This window comes from Nilaparvata lugens, chromosome 5 (genome assembly GCF_014356525.2).
Source record: "Nilaparvata lugens isolate BPH chromosome 5, ASM1435652v1, whole genome shotgun sequence".
In the NCBI taxonomy this organism is placed as follows: domain Eukaryota; kingdom Metazoa; phylum Arthropoda; class Insecta; order Hemiptera; family Delphacidae; genus Nilaparvata; species Nilaparvata lugens.
The window spans coordinates 43,138,498-43,159,676 of NC_052508.1; the positions used below are offsets into that span (position 1 = coordinate 43,138,498).

General features: G+C 34.5%; 1 protein-coding gene across 1 annotated transcript in view; it reads right to left on the bottom strand.

Annotated features, from left to right (window-relative positions):
- Positions 1-21,179, bottom strand: part of LOC111048923 (serine palmitoyltransferase 2) — a 62,502-nt gene that overhangs the window by 1,740 nt on the left and 39,583 nt on the right. Inside the window, exons 8-10 of the mRNA XM_039428390.1 lie at positions 17,380-17,506; positions 4,158-4,293; positions 2,569-2,698 (exon numbers count right to left, since the gene is read on the bottom strand). Coding sequence (XP_039284324.1) covers positions 2,569-2,698; positions 4,158-4,293; positions 17,380-17,506 — 393 coding nt within the window. The remainder of the gene's footprint in view (positions 1-2,568; positions 2,699-4,157; positions 4,294-17,379; positions 17,507-21,179) is intronic.

Sequence of the window (21,179 nt, forward strand, 5' to 3'; positions counted from 1 at the left end):
CGGCAAGAAATAAAATTAATCTATAATATAATAAAGGAAAGAATCGGCTTATACAGTATATGTATGGATTCAGATTTAGATTGAGATTCCTTTCTTCATGTTTAACAAAACAAAATTCAGCTTACGTTCTGGCGTTGAAAATAATTACCAGTAAGAGTAAAATAACATGATGAATCATATACAGACTGGAGTTTTACAATAATATTGAGCAAATAAATATGATGAAATATGTGAATATTGAGGTATTACTGTAATGTTTTCACATGAAACGGTGAAGTGTGGACATTTAGATATCCATTCTCAGGAAGGGTATCAAGGATACCCCCCTTCCATTCAACACTTAACCGTAAGAACACATGACCAGGATAGGAGATACACGAATGACGCATCATCACTTATGAACTTATCAACTGATCAACTTGAAATTTTACATACAGATTCTGAATTTAATTTACCGAGGATGGACATAGGCTCATTTTCATTGTTATACTCAATTATGATCTATTGATTAAAACATTCAAAATATTCTATTTGTGATTAAAGTTTACTTAACTATAAAAGCCCAATCAAACACAGCTTATTCCATGTGATTCCGTAGCTTAGTTGGTAGCAGGCGCAACTCTTGAATGAAAGTTTGTTGGTTCGAGACCAGTGAAAATAGGGTTTTTTTTGCTAGAAATTTCCAACTCTGAAGAAGATTATGTACGTAATTTTGACAAAATAATTGATAATCATGCTATTTTTGTTTCATGGACTCAAGTAGATAGCATTTTACAACACAATAGTTATTTGTATATCTAGAGTGAAAAGTACGACTTTTTCTCCCTGAGGGAGAAAAAGTATTTTTCGCTCGTGATGTACACAACATTTTTCCTCCATCTACATTTTTTTATAGAAACTGCAAATTAAATCATTCTAATAACTTACGTATTGGTGACAATGTTTCCTAACAACATAACCTAAAAACTAAAACCTAAAAACCGGTCGTCTGATAGGCACTGCTGATTGCGCTATCTATCGGCCAAAGTTGTAACAATCATATCAGCTGAGCTACCAAAAATGGCTTACTCCAGATCACGCGGTTCAGTTTTGAATTGCAGAATGCAGATCAAAAATATTTGTTGGCTGGTATTTTGAATAGAATAAAATATTTTAAAAATTGTAAAATTTTTATCGTCTACCAATATTAAGAATATAATATCATACAAACATATATTTCATGAGTTGATCAAATTTCTGGTTGTCGTATTGAATTCAGTTGACTCAATGACAGACACCTCTATTACGCTTTCTCATCTGAGCTTAGACCTTCTAACTTATTACCATGTAAGTTTTTTAAATAGAGATGCTTCTCATGTTATTTAAATGGAGTCACTTTTACTCCCTAGGGAGTTTTTCTGTTTTTTACTACCTAGAGCGAAAAAGTGACACTTTAGTATTATGTTTCAGGGAGTAAAGTAAGTACTTTAGACAGTAGGTGGAGGAAAAAGTTTTTCCAGTAGAAAGCACGGGTTACCTGCTAGTCATGAATAATTGAAAAATACGAAGATAATTTTATGACAGAAGTATTGTATGAAAGAAGCCGAGATAAAAGTGAAGGCTCGCATAAAATTAATCGATTTTATAAATGGTCTACAACAAAAATTAATTATGGGTGGATTTATGAACGATTCTTTGTTCACTAATAAACAAGTTAAACTAATATAGTCTGTTATAGTCACTATAACAGAACAGAGTATATTTTTTATTGCTGGCAAAATTGCTATACTGATCATTTGCACGTCATAATTTCACGACACAAAGTTATTTGTTATTTTGAGCAACTCAAAGACATTTATATCAATGTACCTGAACTTTTTCTCTTTTCATTTTTGACTTGTGCAACTCACAAAGGCCTTGTGCTGTCATTCTGCACGTTAAAAACCTACTATTATTCTGTGTATTTAGATGTGTTCTAACTTGTCTATTTGTACAAATAAAGGTATTATTATTATTTTTATTATATAATGGTCAAGTTATACTATCAAATAATGATACTCTGTTCAAAGAAAGTTCAATTATTGATTTAAACATACTGATTGAACATTATTGATTGATTGCCAAGCAGCAGCGTATAGAATGTAACAGAGCTGCATTCCGACAGAGGACTCAACTCTACTTGAAACACAGGCTGATATTGATAAACATGGTTTATGAGTAATGATTTATATAGCTGGTTTATAAATAATAATGTAATGGAAATTAAACAATTAAACTTTTTCATGCCCTTCTTAAAACTGATGGATTTAAATTCAAGTTGGTTAGCTAATTAGTTCGACTAATATTGATACACCAAGCTTTTTTATTGCGGATGATGTTTAAATAAGCTTTTCCCATCTGTGTGGAAAGTGCATAGGTGATCGATGAGATGATTAAACGTCCATGTTCACCGGCGTTATTCGAACCCACGAGACAGGCGATATTAGCAGACTGGAGTTTTTAACGCTCCAGATCACTAGACCAACCTGGTCGGTATGAAACATATCGACATAATTAAGTTTAGAGTTAACTAGTGAAACAAATACTCACTTTATCCAGCTGTTGTTTGGTATGTGCCGCTGATAGGCAAAATCTTATTCTGCCTTCCATGAGAGGAGTGGCCGGGAAGCCCACACCAACTGCCGCGATGTTGCGAGTCGTGAACTTCCTGATTACAGCTCTACCAAAACAACACATCATATTTAATATACATTTACGGACATGTGGAGAGAAGGAGGATGATTATGTAGGAAAAAAGATCGACCACTTAGAAGTCGAAGGCACTATGAAGAGTGGAAGATCTTGGAATAAATGGGAAAATTGTATCCCCCAAGATCTGTTAAGATGAGTTGATTTCAAATTGAATATTGAAAGTCACCCTGTGATAATTTCACAAATTAATAACGCCTACAATTATACAGTAATAAAAGATACAAATTATTACTTGACTTACCGTAATCAATTACAGTGATAAATAACGAGTTTCAAAATGTTATAATGTTTATTAAATCAAACTCTCAGTCATAGATCAAATTAAAGAGAAACTCAAACAGTTCAGCCTATAAAAATGTTTAATGTGAGCACCATTCGTCACTCGACATTCATCAAGACGATATGCGAGTTCTTCCCAAACTTTGATGAGTGCCTCATTGGTAATTACGCAACCGCTGAATCAATCCTAATTCTTAATCTGGGAAGGTTAGCTGGCAGTGGAGACACATAGGCCGACACACAATCATACACAAAAGCCCCCAAGGACAGGTTGAGGCCACGGGAAGCCCAGTCATCAGGTTCCTTACGACCAATCCAGCAGTGTGGTACAGGTAGGTTAAACCAATCATTATGCCAGTGAGGCGGTGAACTATCTTGTTGAAAGGTTTTCTGGTTCATCCTTTGTAAGTTGAGGGAAGAGCCGTAGCTGTAAAGTATCCAAATAAGAAGTACCAGTTACAACTGTTTTCTGACAGGATATGGCACAAAAAAATGTTTAAAATAAAGAAATGTCAACAGAGAAATTTTTTGAGTTCCTCTTTCATTTGATAAATAACTTGTGGCCGAAACTTAGTTGTAGTAAATATTATAACATGTTGAAATCCCATAATTCATTTTGAAACATCCGGTATGAATAATAACAATATCCACACAAATTGAAACAGTCAAAATTTCCACATTTTTGAAAAAAAATGTACTTTGATAAGACAACAGTCGAAAAATATTGTATAGTGAATTCAAAACCATCATACAAACAGTAACTGCATCGTCATCAAACCCTTAAAAAACTGAATCAGAGAAAACTGTAATCAGAGATTTTGTAGAATAAATCCTTTCTATCTCCGATCTATTCTCCCATGAGAATAAATCCTTTTTATTAGAAAGAACAGTTCATGAGTTTTCATTCGAATTTCGAAAATATTTGAATTTGTATTGTCTGATTTTACATTGAGTCTCGTTGTAATCTCACTAAACAAAATTCAACTTTTCAGTTTTGATTTGTAGAGCACATGGGAACTGTGATCAAGGTAAAATAATTCTATTTCCCTGTTCATAACATGAATAGTAGACAACATAGCGTACAAATTGAGAAGATTCTCTGAGGTTCTGTGAATAATTTTCCAATAAATTAGTACAAAAAGACTTACCCAATTTTAGAAATCATGTAGACTAGCATAGGAACCACCGGTGAGTCTTCATTTCCATAGATGATGAGTCCCATCTGATGCAGTCTCTGGCGAAAATAACGAGTGTTGCAAGCCAATTGCGATATCCGTTTCATACCTTCAAAATATAAGACAATGCTATCATAAATCGAAATATTTCAATACATTATTACCTATTGCAATAGAAAATGCAAACAAAATTTCCATTTTTTGTGTTTTTGCACACAGAAATTAATTTATTATTTTTAACATTAATCGGATTTCAAGTATAATGTATTGGACAACACATCACATGAAAATCTCTATCTTATCGAAATATCATAACGCACTATTGGATCAATAAATAGGCTACATGTGGAACATGCATTCAATTGTTTCGTCTAATCAATCTCATATATCGGGCTGATTAACGGTGTTGGATTCAGTTCTTATCGGGCAGCCGATGAAGCCGCATCGTTTGCTATCGCTCTGTGAAACGTAAGTGAAATAACAAGTTAAAGCCTGCCGCCTGGCGAGAACTATAACTATAAACTGGCTTGAGATTTATTTATTAAACTATATCCGTTTTAGTCGTTTAATTGGTAAAACTCGCATTGTAAAGTGTTGATTTTTTGCGTTTGAATCATGGCAGATGAGTGCTACACATGTAAAAAAAACCTGTGATTAACCAAAAAGATTGTGTAAAGTGACAGGACTGTGCCACGCCATTTCATCATACATGCATTGGAGTAGTTCCAAAAAAAACAAAAAATGGAGTTGCGAGAGGTGCTCTACAACTACAGCCACAGACAGCACTAAACCTAGCTCCGCAGTGCAGGCTGGTTGCTTGGCTGAATCGGACTAGGCGCTGAGACAGCAAATAATAGCAGCGTTGGTGGGAATGCGAGCGGCCGCAGTAACATCTTCCACCCAGCAATGGTTGGTGTAGTTCCGCCTAGCGGACAGACGAAAGATCAAACCAGTCGGTTATTTGATCCCTCCAGCCAGGCTCAGCCAAGCAGCCGAGACAATAGAACAATGGAGTGGCGGTCTTATTCGCGTTCATCAGCAGTTTTCTTTCTCACGATTATTTTGATTTTTGTGTGTCAATAATAACTCAAGTCATCAGTAAACAGTCACCCAGAAACGTGGTGTACTACCATATTAATGACTTTTCATGATGATTTTTAATTATTCAAAAACATTGTTGACATTCTGAGCCTTTAGGCTAAACTTGGGGTCGCTGAGAACGAATCTGCAATCAGAATTTCTCTATCACGAAAAATAACGAAAAAAATCCAGCTGTTGATCTTCCGGCAACCGTTAACAGTCATCCTGCAATGCGGCCGAAACACTTCCAAGCCAGACACCCATCTCGAATGACAACAACACCAAGCTGTGAGAAAGCATCCTGCACTGCGGCGCTAGGTTAAAGGCAACAAATTTGAAACCGAAGTGGATTCCATTTTGGGCGTGATCGCTGAATTGAGGAAAGAAAACAATAAAATTGGGACTCCAACAACAAAAGATGGGATGACAACGAAGAAAAACTAAAACTGGTGTAGGAGAACATTAAGCAGACAAATATAGTAATCTCACGTATAAAAGAGCATTCTAGTGACAGGTGTACCCGCAACTTATAGGGAGAATATGTTAACGGTGTTAGATGCTATCGCTAGAACGATTAACGTGAATTTCCACTGCAGTGACAATCATATCGGCAGCGCATAGACTTCAGGGTGGAAAAGATGATAACAGGCCACCCCCAATAGTGGTAAATTTTACATCACGCATGACCAAATCTAACTGGTTGACCGCGAGGCGCTTCAAAGGCTCACTTAGTGCAAGTGAGCTCAATGTGAATTTCCCCAACTCTCCAGTTTATTTGAATGAGCATCTCACCACTGCGACAAGAGCTATATTTAATGCAACGAGACAGTTGGTGAAAGACAAGAGACTACATTCAGTGTGGACTGCGGACTGTAAAGTAATGACCAAGATAGCCGCAGGTGATCGCCCAATTCGTGTCCGGGATATTCAACATGTTGCAGAACTGTTAAACAATACCGGTACATCCACTTATGCGAACGCGGCCCAGGTCCCTCGAAAAGCATCTACCTCACATCATTCTACTGATAAGGAAAACAATTGAACTAATAAATATGAAAATTATTTATCGTGATTCGAAATCATTCAATTGACATTTATTGATAACAGGATGTAACAGTTGAATTATTTGTATTAACAAATTAAATTATGGCCTCATTTCACACGAGAGACAGGCATGTATAATTATTATTCTGCACTCTACTACCGTGAGTAAGAACCCACTAAGTTATTTCTTATTTCAAAAGAGGAGGTAATTAGTTATCGTATTTTTCAAGTAATTATTTATTCATTGATCTGGTTTAGGCGTAGAAGCCTACAGAGTATCCTATAATAACGAACAGTACGTGTAAAGCCTACAGACCTGGTAACAGTAAAAGAAAACCTAGTAAAGTAAGTACAGGGTAGCCTAGTAATAGTACAGAGTTGCCAAGTAACCTCAGTATGAGTGAGGCCTACGGTCTGAAAAGTATGTTTACTGAGGAAGTCAGAGTTCTATTACAATACAAAGAAAGATAAATTTCTTTCATTTCTAAAACAGAAAAACATACTACTGTCTGATACATCCTCAATTATTATTATTTTATAACTTCACATTTTAATTTGATAGTTCTTTAACTAAATGATTCTAACTGCAATGCAGCTAGCTTTTCTCACTAGGATAACCAGCGGCTGCATGGGTATCAACATATATATTATTTATCAAATATTATCTTTAGCATTGCGGTATTCCGATATAGATAACATCCGGCTACTGTTCAGTAATAATAATTAATCTATTAACTCATCTTCAAATTGATTGATCTCAAGAACATCATAATAGGCTACGTTATATATGGTAAATAAAAACCCTACAATATATAATAAATTGTTCCTATTATTGCTAAATTATTGTAGGTACTACTCCAACTAAGTTTTTTCCTAACTTTTATGAAGGTTTTTGAGGAACTGAATAGTGCTTATCTCCTTAAATGATACACGTTACATAAGAATAATTGAATATTGGAACTAGAGTGAAAAACAATAATGCTATCTCATTCATCAACCAAAAATACTTTGACATTCTCTCAATCCAACAGTTTCACAGTTATAGGCACAATCATTATAGGTTTTAAAGCAGTGTAAAATAGTCATTGCTAAGCCAATAACTTGCATTGTCAACTCTATGCTTGAATCAGGTGTTTTTCCAGACATTTTGAAAGTAGCCAAAGTAATTCCTCTTTTCAAAGAAGGTAATAGACGAGATATAAATAATTTCAGGCCCATTTCAGTTTTAACTGCATTTCAAAGATTTTCGAAACCATAATTTTTAAAAGACTGGTAGTTCACCTTATAGTGCACAATCTGATTTCACCAAGTCAGCATGGCTTTAATAAATGTCAATTGAATGATTTCGAATCACGATAAATAATTTTCATATTTATTAGTTCAATTGTTTTCCTGATAAGGAAAAGTTTCCTTTTTTAGCAGCTCGAAAAGCTTTACGGACACTCTTTTTAAATGTAATACATTCATAGTCAAACCATGGTTTATTTGGGTCCGTATCACAGAGACAAGTAGTGTTTTTGAACGATATTAGTGTCACAGAGACAAGTTTCATAGGAACAAGTAGTTTTATAAATGGCAGTCTCACAGGAACAAGTTCCCACAGAGACAAGTTGAGTCTCACAGAGACAAGGTGAGTCTCACAGAGACAAGGTGAGTCTCACAGAGACAAGGTCTGTTTCACTGGAACAAGTAGTGTCAGTGGAACAAGAAGAGGGGTAGAGTCCCATTCGAACAAGTGTAGTGTCACAGAGACAAGGTCAGTCTCACAGGAACAAGGTTGGTGTGGTGTGTTGCCTACACATGAAGATGAAGGCATTCCATTTGCTCTAATAAATTGGATGTCATCTGTTTTTTAATATATATACATATATATATATTATGGTGACATGAATAGAATAGAATGACTGCCTTTATTTTTCTTAGAAAGCGAAGTTAGGGCGCAGTCGACCCTCTCTTACACTCAACTCTCTATCAAGTATTATAACAATACGAAAAAAATAAATACAAATAATATGATTAAAAACAAACAATAGTTAAGTTATCTACTTATTTAAAATAATAACAAATTTTAAATTATTGAAAAGAAAGAGAAAAAAATGACATTGAAAATAATACATAACAATGCTGAATGATAGTATTTTCTGATACTTCATCACTTTAGTAAAAAATAAGACACTACAGAATACAATACAGTAGGCCTACATAGCAACTGAAGTGTTTGCTATACATTTCATTTCCTACTTATTATCACTATGTAAATCTCGAAGTGGATAAGTAAATTACATTATGATTTATTTAAATAGTAAAATAGAATCTTCCTTCAATCAACAAACAACGTCACAAACAACGCTCCTTCAATCCACGTGACATACATATATAAATATATAATTTACATATGTTAATAATGTGGTGACATCATTTGAAGCCAGCTTTAAACGTTTCTCCTGTGGAGAAAAAATGATGAATTTAGTAGACTTTTTAGTGGATCCTAGACATTCAGATTCAAATCTATACATAACAATTGATTCCCCTTTTCATCCAGGATATTTGTGGTTTCTTAAAATTTCGATTTATTAACCGAGCGAAATGAGTTCTAAGATTCAAGTCGACGGCTTTGCATTTCTCTTTATGTTTATATGTTCCGCAATTACGGCGAAACGCAGCAATAGATTACCATGAAATTTGACAGGTATATTTCTTTTTAAATTGTGCCTCGACGTATATACAAGGTTTTTTGGAAATTTTGCATTTTAAGGTTAATACAATAGGTAAAGTCTCCTTCGAACGCCAATATTACAGTAAAAATCAGAATAGAATCATCCATAATAATTCAGCTGTTGAGTGGATTTTTAATTGCATGCAATAACGCATGCAATTAATATATCAATGTAACTTAGTAAAAAATCAGCTGTCGTGTTGACTATTCATTGCATGCAATGACGCATGCAATTAATAACGGAAAGAAAAGATAGTATTTTCTCTCGACCTTTATCTGCTTTCAACTCGGTCTGACCTGTTGCCAGTAAGTTGAAGGAGATTAGATTTTGATGTTAGCATATTTTTGATACACTAACCCCAACAGCCATTAGCCGTTTTCACACCGACATCTTGCCGACACAACATACAAACAGGATTTACTCTTATGGACAGTATGAGACGAGGCTGTGTTTTATAACTGCGCGAGGTCTACTGTTCATAGAACTACTAGTCCAGTATTAAAATGTTGTTTTACCAAAATCATCAAATATTTAATAATTCGATACAATGATACATGTACAAATGTGAAGCTGACTTGCACCGAGGTAGAATCAATTTAATCTTAAATAATTTGAAATATATTTCAAGTTGTTAGGCTTCATTAATTCATTGAACACCTATTTTACCAGAACCTATTAGAATTATATATAGATTGCCTTTAATGAATAAATTGAGTTCCATGTAAAGGTATTATTTCCACCAAACTCCAAAATAACTATTTCAATGTGACTTTTAATTGTTCAGTCAATATAAAATAATTTTGATTCTGCAGTAACTTATACATAAGTGATATCAATGTAAGAAAGAACAGATTATATACTTCTAGATGAATGTAACAATATTGGAAAGATGTTATCCAACGGTATTTGAATACACCCCTGACTGTTACTGTATGGGAGTACCACCAGTAATTTATAAGTTTTCAATTCGTCAAAAGAGTGGTTATAGATAAAATAGTGTACTCAACGGTTATAATCTTCTCCTATCTATATTTTTTCTCCTTATTATTGTTCATCTTCTTCCTGCCGCCAAAGTGCAGTACTTTATACCTGGCAATAGAATTTTTAGAAATAGAAGCATTTGGTTAACTTTGGTTTTACGCTTCAATGAACATAGTCTATGAGCAGGGTAGTTCTACCTGGACACCACCGATGACAAATTGACCGGGCTTTCCAGAAGTACCTAACGGGAAACATTTACTTTGTTTCATGGAAGCAAGGCATTGTAATACTGAATGAGTATTTATAGTTCTATAAAGCAAGGCCTTTTGGTTCTAATACCCGAGACGTCAGTCTGCAGATTGTTGTTATGGAATGCAGAAAACTTCTTTCACCAACCTTAGACAATAAATGCTGTTTCAAAAGATTGAAAAGATAGCATGCCGCTTCCAAAATCTATGGATATGGTTTATGTACTATATATATATATATATATATATATATATATATATATATATATATATATATATATATATATATATATATATATATAATATATATATATATATATATATATATATTATATATATATATATACTATATATATAGTATATATACTATATATATACTATATGACAGATATATATATATCGAACTCTGTCACTCCCACTCAACCACATCACTCTCTTACACATACCCTTTCCTTCGGGCTCACTCTCTCTCTCTCTCACATGATAATGAATTAAAACGCAGATTTCTGTCTTTGACACTAATATCATGCTTTAGTTAGATCAATAATGTTTCAATTGCCATCTAAATCTAGGTGAACTATTTGTAACACATAAACTAATAATTAAAACAACCCTAAATAAACCTTGATTAGTCCCAACCGATATGGTTTACAGTAACTTTAAGGACATGACAATAAGACAATAATTGTGGGTTGGAAACGTAATTTTGAATATTTATTATAATAAAATATAATCCCATTTTTCTGGTGCTCCAAACTCGTTATTTAATAATAAACATACAGTTTAAGAGCCATCACTGATAAATATGTCACTTAGTATAAATACAGAAGAACAAAAATCATAAACCTTATTCCGGGACACTTTCTCATTAATTCTTAATTCTCGTATAGCCTATGTGTGTGATAAACGAAATTTGAATTTGAAATCACAACAATTTTTGAAAAACATACAGTTTTGAATTACGTGCTTATTCTACGAAAATTGAAACCCCTTTCTTAGCTGGCGTCTAGGAATAAGAAATATATTGACCGATAAATACAAACAATTTGGATGTAGATTAGGCGAATAGGCCTTGTCTAAAGGATTCATCTTATAGTCTGTTATACAATAAATGAGCAATTCAATTCATAACATCTTAGTAGTCATCTTATGAATAGTGTTATCATTCATCAAATCAGTCTTATCAAGTCATAATTATCATCACCCAGTACAATTGAATAAATTAAGTCATACATTGAAAAAAGACATAAACTATTTATAAACTCACAGCACTGAATATCATATTTTCAACACTTTGAAAATTAATTTACGGAACAATAAGCATTTTCATTCAGAATTACATTTAGTGCGTTTTTTAATTTATTCAGAGGCAAGTTTCTTCTAATATAAGATAAAGGCAGATTATTGAACATGGAGTACACTAGATAGGAATAAATTTAAAGCTCTTACTCAATCTGACATTAGGAGTTACAATACTCTAGTAGTCCAGATAACAGTAGACCTCACTGAACATCCTTTGCAATGTGGTAACGAGAATATTCAGCCATCTACTAGAAATGCTATCTACTAGGAATAAAGTCATTGTAATAATATCAGGGCTTTTATAAAATGTTTGCCAATGGCCCCACTAAGAAATCTGATCAGGCTGGTTGGAGACTTCCAATCAACCATACATTACATTACATTACATTACCAGGGCTACCAGACATTGTTTTGCAGTAGTCGTACTATATCATAATGGAAAAAGTAGAACTTTGATATGAAAGTAATGAACTCACTCCGCTACAAATAAAATCTATTGGTGTGCTAATCTAAATGTTGCACTACTTCAATCCTGTAAAAATGAATACCGGTATAATACTTATTCTGAATTGATGGAATCCCAAGTCCCATTGCGCTTATGATAATTTTAAATGTTACTTTATTAACTCAGTAAGTTCAGAAAGTTATTGCTCAGTTGAATCAGAGCTACGATTAAAAAGATGATTTGGGAATTATCAAGTGGCACTTTTTGTTTTTCACTGGGATTTTCATTTTGTAACATGTAGAGACGCTTGTAGAACAACAATCTGTTAAATTTTTTATGGGAAAGATTTTATGAGGAAAATGAAGTTTTTCATTGACATTATCATCCGTAACTCGGAACGCCATGATAAATCTTGGCATCTAAAGCTGCGTTTACACCAAAGTTATTAACGAAATGTTAATAACTTAATCCTCACAGATTATTATAGATTGAACGGCACATGAAAAACACATATGTTCATCATGTGTATGATAAGTTATGTTCAATCTAATAGAATCTATAGAATCTATTGGTGTTGACGCAGCTTTACTCTGTGACTGTCTGGAGTTAATATTATATCAATTTGAATTTACAATTCGAGACCGCAGCTCGGAAAAAGAAGAGATGATTAGCTCATAATATTGGGGACCGAGCTTCGCTCAGGAGTACAAAAGCATAAACAATTTATTACGAAAGAAGGAATTATAATGAAAAACCATTTTGGCCATGTGGTTTTTAAGAAGCGGTGATGAATAGGTCAGTGGTAGGCTATTTGGCTTTTATATATTCCATTTAATATTCATATTCATTATTCTTTCGGGTTGAAGGTTATATGTATACGTATTAGATATATTGGAATAGTTATCTTGGAGTTTGGTAGAAATATATTACATTTGCATAGAACTCAATTTATTTATTTATTTAAGTTATCTTCTATCTGATTCTAATAGGTTACCAACCCATCCCTATCTTATATGATAAACCTTCAATCATAATCATATACCTGCATGATTAAAAAACAGCAGACATTCAATTTACTAGAACAAATAATGGAGTGCCTTCAAGTTCAGATGTAGGCAACACGCCTAACTTCTTCCTACATTCGCTACCTTGTCTTATGACACTGACCTTGCTTCTGTGAAACACCTTGTTCCAGTGGGAACTTGCTTCTGTGAGACTGCCATTTATAGCGCTACTACTTTGGACGGAGACCTTGTCTCTATGAAACTGCTTGTCTCTGTGGGAACTTGTTCCTGTGAGACTGCCATTTATAGAAATACTTGCTCCTGTGAAACTTGTCTCTGTGACACTAATATCGTTCAAAACCACTACTTGTCTCTGTGAGAACTTGTCTCTGTGAAACATCCCCGTTTATTTTGATTTATTCTGTAATGGGTATTCCTAACAAGGTTAAGTTGTTCAGCAGCTTTTTTTATAACTGACAACAGATAAGAATAGCCACAGTCAATTTCGGCTTCATCAATATTTAATTCGGTATTAAAAGACAACATCAAGCTACGAAAAGCTGACTCCTTGTCTGATCTCCAGATTAATTTTTTGAAGCCTACCCTGTCTGTATAAATGAGTTGTTTATTTTCAATAATAAAGCTAGTTTCAATTGTAATTGGCAAGTGATCAGATGAGAGAATAATCTCTTCAACCTTCATATCAGTTACAGTTTCAGTGAAAATACTGTTAACCCATATCATATCAATCGTACTCTTTCCTTGCATACTAACAAATGTGAATTCACCACATGAGTCACTCCTACTTCTGCCATTAATAGTATTAAATAAATTACTTTCCATCATTTTCACTAACAATTTCCCTTGTCGATTTGTAACTTTATCCTTAGCCTGTCTAGTTGATAAGATATTATGTGTTTCAAATGCGGTATTATCTATTGAATTATTTAGTTCTCCAATTCTACAGTTGAAGTCGCCTCCTATGTACACAGGTAATGATTGAATAACGTTTATGTTACTCGAAAAAAATGTTTCAAGAGATTCAATGCCTTTTTGAACTTTATTAGGACTGAAATATACTAGTCCAATTATTAAAGTAATTTTATCGAAAGCAGTTAATTTCACAAAAACAAAATAGTCGTTACTCTCGATCACCGTGTACTCAAAGAAATCCCTTACTAACAAGAGAAATCCCCCACTAGCTCTACCGGATGAATTGTTTCGTGTTGCTTTTCACTGTATAATATTAAATGATTCATATCCTGTAATTTTACCAACATCATTGCTTGACCAAGATTCGCAAAATCCCAGTACACTAAACTTATTGAAAAAGTTCAATTGTGCTTCATCCATGCCATATATATTAGAAATTCCATGACAGTTCCAAAAACTTATACAAAGATTACTATTACCTTCTGTGGTGGGTCCTCCACTACCCTCGGCCCCTGCACAATTCTTATGCTACGCTATATCACTTTGTGCTCGTTTTTCGTTCGCCTTGCTTCCGCGCGCTATCCAGCTGCGTATGTCGCCGCTCTTCGTTGGGTGCTTCCCTCTTGCTCTTCTGCTTGGTGTTGCTACCGTCTGCTGGGAGGTGTTATCGTCGTCGTTGCCGTCGCTCGTGCTCTCTCGGAGCCGCCACATGTTCACCAACCGTTCGATGCTCCGCAGTCGCTTGGATTGCTGCTGCTGCTGTTGTGGCTGCGCAGCTGGACTCTCCAGTTGTTGAACAGGGCTCTCAAGTTGCGGCTCTCTATTGTCCAGTTGTTGTGTTGGACTCTCCAATTGCATCAAAGCTCTCTCATCTCTGATAGATGTGGGGTATCCACAATTCAGTGTCTGAATATAAGAGACACCGTGCTGTTCTGCTTGCATGCCAGAATATCCAGTTTTATTGTGATCACTGTCATGATTTTCTAGAATGTGATTTTTTAATAGTTTTATAAGTTTTGGTTCACCTTGATGTCTATTAAAATGTAAGCCGTGTCGAGTATAGTCTGTAATGTCAAAGTTGCTCAAGTCAAGAAGTTGCGTATTGGGCATTTTTATAATTTCTTCATGCATCCATGAGTTGAGTTTATCCACATTCACATTCATTAACGGTTTGTCGTATCTGAATGGGATTGATGATATGACTACTTTGGTGCGTCTAGCAGTTCCACTTACTTTACTCAAATCAAGGTTCGTGGGCTGAACTGTTTTATTAACGACGTCATTTGTACCAGCTAAAATTACTACCATGTCATTCAGGTTAAAATCCTTTGCGAGAACGTCAATGTCGCGTGTCACTTCGTTAAAATTGCATCCTGGCTTGGAGATTGCGGTTGCTTCAAACCCACTTCCCTTCACCTGCTCATTCAAGTCCCATCCAATGTCTCTCCCATGACTATCAGACACAATCAGTACTCGTTTTACATTCTTTTTCAAATTTTTTACCGTTGATTTCTTCTTAAGAAAGACGATAAGAAAGACGCTGTCGCCGCTGCAACAGGTGTATCGATAGTACACAGTCTATTGCCGCACTTTTTTCAAATTTTAGCGTCGGTAGTTGTCATAGAAACGCAACACGTGACCAGTCTATATAAACAGCTGTAGGTTCCGGCTTTTTGACTGCCACCCACCCCACTCACTGTTATCTCACTATCTACTGCCTTAGATAAACAGATACAATATAGTCTTAAAAGTACGGTAGATCTCTTAACAAAAACAATATAACAAGCGGAAACTGGCAAAAATAAAGATGGCTCGCATCTATGAAAGAACAGTGTCTATATTTCACCTTCAGCAAGTCATACCACTCACCAACTCACGCAGTCCGAATACAAACAAAAGGTACCTCGCAACTCAACTAAACCATAGACCAATAACTCGTTGTACGAATTTGCAATTAACCACTAGAAATTACTAAAAAACACGGAGCAATTCACTCATGCAACCAGCAGGGCAGCTCAGTGCTACCAACCTCCCATTTTTAGTATTTGTTTTATAGAAGGCAGAAACCAGAAAAAACCGTTCAAGCTTACTAGATTCAAAGATTCTTTTTTCAACCAGTGTTCTGAGAGACTAAGTGCATCAAAACGTTTCTCATTATTCATCATTTCAATTTCATTGACTTTCTTGTTCAGAGACTGTACATTACAATAAAATATTGAAAAGACATTGGGCCATATGAATAAAGTTGAGCATTTGCTTATACTTCTAAAATATGGAGCATTTGCTTCATTTTCTATGAATAAACGTGAGCAAAACCTTTTGCTCATGCTCATCAAAAAAATAGTTTAAGCATTTGCTCAAAAGTAAAAGCTTTTGCTCAAAATTGTATGAATAAACTAGAGCATTTGCTCAACTTTTGAAGCAAATGCTTCAAAAAAGGTGAGTCTAGTCTAGAGCAGCTTATCACCCTTTGCTCATAGTAAAATAGCTCAACTAATGCGTATGAGGAAGAGGAAACTATACCAGATACGATCACAACCAATAGTTGAGAACTATAAAACTTTTTTCAGATTCAACCATGATACATATCACCATTATCCCTACAAAAGAATAAATACAAAAGATAGCTACCTGTTATAAGATAGCCATCACAAAATAGGAAATAGGTATTTAAGAAGATGAAAGTGTAGACGATTATAAGAAGGCTATTGATATTATAAGAATATGCTGAAGATTATTATAGAGATGACATTTTTTCACGCTATTATTTCAAAATTCTAAACTCAACTAACCTAAAACTCTATTCATAAAATTTAATAGAAAACAGAGTAACAGAGCAGACGACGCAAACACAAGCGGTGCACCCTATTTGCATATTTAGCGCTTCCGTGAGCTATAAATACAAATTAAGGCTACAAAAGCGAATCAGCTGATGAAACATCTCTAAAATACGTGAGCATTTGCTCCAGAGTTCAGGAGCATAAGGTAAGAGTAAAAGGTAAAGCTTATTCATATAAAAATGAGCAAATGCTTTTGCTTCTACCTTTTGCTCATGAGCAAAACCTTATGCTCCATGCTCTTGCTCATGAGCATTTGCTCTGGTTTTATTCATATGGGCCAATGTGATTTCTACTTTTTTTGTTTAGAAAAAAACATTTCATTTACCAAAGGTTTGTTTAACTAGAAGACAGTGCAAAAAGACTGGATTTGATGAATCAATTTAGAACATGAATCCAATGATTTTGAATAAATTCACAACAGAATAGTTCAATCCTTACTAAGGGTATCTGTAGAAGAGACAAAAATTCTACACAATAGTTTAAAGCATTCTTATTTTTGTTGTGATATTGCTCAGTGGACTGATTGGACATTATACATCTGTGGATTGTTTTTCTGAACTAAAAAAAAATTAGAATAAATATGTAAGGATTCACTACCTACCTTCATTGGATCCATCCTGGCCCATAATGACCTTCATAGAAGACAGGATTTGTTGGGCGACAGGCGGAGACATGGAAGACGCGTAGTGTTCTGCGTGGCTGTTGGCTCTCAAATAGTCAATCAACTCCTAAAAAATACAATCACAACTCACATTAAATAAACTAAAATATACAAACACAACTTACATTAAATCAACTAAAATATACAATCACTACTCACATTAAATCAACTCCTAAAATATACAATCACAATTCACATTAAACTAATTTTAAAAAAGAACGTTCTCAACTAATGTATGACTATAGAATAACCTGAATATTGCTGTAAAACATCTTGTTATTTATACTGTGACCGGTGGAGGTATTTTTAACCCTACATCACACCTGACATCATTTCTGCAACCGGTGACATATTTGTCTCTATTGATTTAACCTTCCAAAATATGAAATATATAAGAATACATGTGATTCGATAGTCATTCTTGCAAACTATCCCACCGCTGGCCACCAATGTAAACGGAGGGGGTGTTTCTACTCTTCTTGAATATTTGCTAAAGTTTACTGCTATCAAATCATCTACCGGTATTTGAATCCTTGATTGGTGGGAGCTTTTAGTGGATTCGTTCATTCAAATGCACAGATTACCATCATTAACTAATTGTCACCTTTTCTAGCAGCTAGCAACTACGAGTCATGAACTTCAATGAAAAATACTAATAAAATTTAACTTCAGGTTTATTGAACTCTAAGTAAATAGAACGAATTAATAAAAGTCAGGTAACATGTCGAATTTTCAAACAGAACAAAGTTATTCAGCATTCGATTCAGGTCAAGAAGACATACTCAATTTTTTACTCTATACATTTTGGGAACCTGCTAACTTGCTGCATTTAAATTTGGGCCTCGGTCATTCTATGAAATTAAATTATGAGCTTAATAAGAAGAACAACAAAAGTTTGGCACTCACCATTTTAACAATATTCAAACTTGGACTCTTCAGAAACACTCACATACGCTTTAATAAAACTCACTATATTTGAACTCACACGCACAAATAATTTCCGGATTCTACTCCTACTAACTCTATAAAATTTGGTTTCCTATTCAACTAGATAAAAATTACTGATAACTGAAAACATAACAATTTGTCCCTCTGAATGGGAAATGGGCCCATTCAGAGGACCGAGGCTCGCACACCGTTACATGTTTTCCCAGTTACGTCTCAATTCGAACTGTGGCCTTTTCACTGAAAATTATTCCCCCTCCACGAGCGTTGAGCATATCTTCCAGTGGAAAAGCCAAAGCTGCAAAAAGGTCAATGCTCGTACAATTTTCAAATACAGTGGCTTTTTCGACATGAAATTGAAACTGCACTTGGAAAATGCACGAAAATTGCTTTAATTTTGACAACTAAGCAACAAGTTAGCAAATTCAAACAAGACAGAGTCAATTCTCACACTAAAAACGCAGGGTTCAACAAACAGTAAAATCAAAGTTCATTTCAGTTCAAAAACCTGAAAAATAATATAAGATACACAAAAACAACTACATTACTACCTTCTCAATATCACACTATTACAATACATTTTTTTATAATCTTGAAGATTAATTACATCTAACTCCACACACAACAATGAGACATGCAAATTTTTCATTGTTCAAATCAGTTGGGATAAGTTTATTTCTTCTGCGAGATGTCAGTCAGTCCGGTTACTTTATAGCCACAACTCTTACTAATATTTTTTAACCTCAACAAATAATGGTTAAACTCTTGGCGTGGCCCTTCACATAGTTTGCTAAAAATTCGCAGTTTTTAAGCTCACAGCAAAATTTTATAAGTTTACCAATTCAATCCATCTTAATCACTAGGATTGACATAACCAACGTTTAACGTAGCCAATTCAAGTTTGGACATGTATTAGACAAAACAAGAATGTTCGGGTAAAACCTATCTCAATGGGGGCATGGAACGGTCAAGCGAGAACAATACAACTGCGAGACCCTTGGGCAGGAAGATTTAGCACATTTTCGACCCTTGTGCAATGAAGCATATGCCCCCATCCTGTTGTTTAGTAACCTTATTCAACACATTGTGTCGGTTGCACAACAGCCGGTTAAATTTTAACCGTGATTAATTTCACGAGAACCAATCAGAGAAGGCCTTCTTGATAAGACGGCTTCTCTGATTGGCTCTCGTGGAATTAATCACGATTAAAATTTAACCGGCTGTTGTGCAACCGACACTTAGCATTTAGAATTTAGAATCCTGCAAAGATTTGGAAAAAATAGAGCTCATTTAGAAAAATGGTTGAATTTCATCATTATACAATACAATTTTGAGCCAATTCTAATTATGATCAAAGAACAATTTTAGTATAGCTTCACTATTATATTACCTAATAACAGAATATCTATACTATGTAGAGTAGTATAGGTAGAATCATAGAGGGTTTATAGTATGGTATACAGGGTGGGTGAAAAGTTGCATTCAATATGGCGGATCCAAGATGGCGGACCAGATTTTTAAAGTCATAGTAAAGTAGTATTTTCAATTTCAGTTGGATCCCAATCGCACCCACCATAAAATTACCTCCGTGTATGAGATACTCGGACTTTTTTCACTCTTTTCTGCTTTGAATAATATTGATTAATAATTTGAATATCTTCGAAACGTTTTGAGATATCGATGTGCGGTTTTCGCCATTCGTTTTTTCTTGAAATTCCGTATCGAAATCATGTATCACATGACCACCTTCCTATTTAAATAAATAAAGTTGCATTCAATATGGCGGATCCAAGATGGCGGACCAGATTTTTAAATTCATAGTAAAGTAAGTATTTTCAATTTGAATAGGATCCTCCATCACACCCACCGTCAAATTACCTTTGTGTATGAGATATTAAGCCATTCTTGGACTTTTCACCCATCCTGTATAATATATTGTAGTATATAAAATAGTCATCGAATAAAAAAAAACATCAGGACAAGGCTCATTGGGCCGCTGATTGCATGGATTGATTGGGCAATTTTGTTGTATATGTCAAACAATTCATGTTTTTGAGGCCCAGAGTAATATAGGACTTGAGCATCACTGCGTAGTGGCCCAACTCAAGTGCGTTTACAATTTATTATAAGTGAGTGATAAGGGTATATCAATGTGCAATGCTAGTTTTTACGTTTATAAAAATTATTATGGTAAACCATAAACTTGAAGAGAAAACACCATCAATTATGAACTTAAAAGTTTATACATTTCTTTTGTTTTTCGGATTGGTTTCTATAAGGTTTTGCATTTGAATATATAAAACAAATTTCTTAGTGCTACTTGATATTTTTCAAACGATACATATGTCGAGTTGTAAGTTGCGGACCAGATTGTTGGGGTTTGGAGTAAATTTAAAAAATATATTATATGTTGCTAAACTTATCTGAATGGGGGCATAAAAAGATCTATTGTTGAATATTGACTGAACATTGACATGGGTTGACAGTTGTTTCCCATTCCACCGGCGTTGAAGGAGGAGTATTGTTCTCTCTTGACCGTTCCAGATAGGTTTTACCCGAATGTTCATACTGACATTACAGAAATACATTTCAACATGCGAATGCAAATCCTACAATTCTAATATAGTGTTGAGCTTTTAACTTTCTATTACAATCGTAGTTTAGATCAGAGCAAAATACAATAACCAACAGCTTAGTAAACATACAAATCACTGCTTCAAGCCAAAATACTTTGTCTTGTGAATTGAGTATATCTTGTGAAACAGTAAATTAATACCGAATGTACCAACAAGACT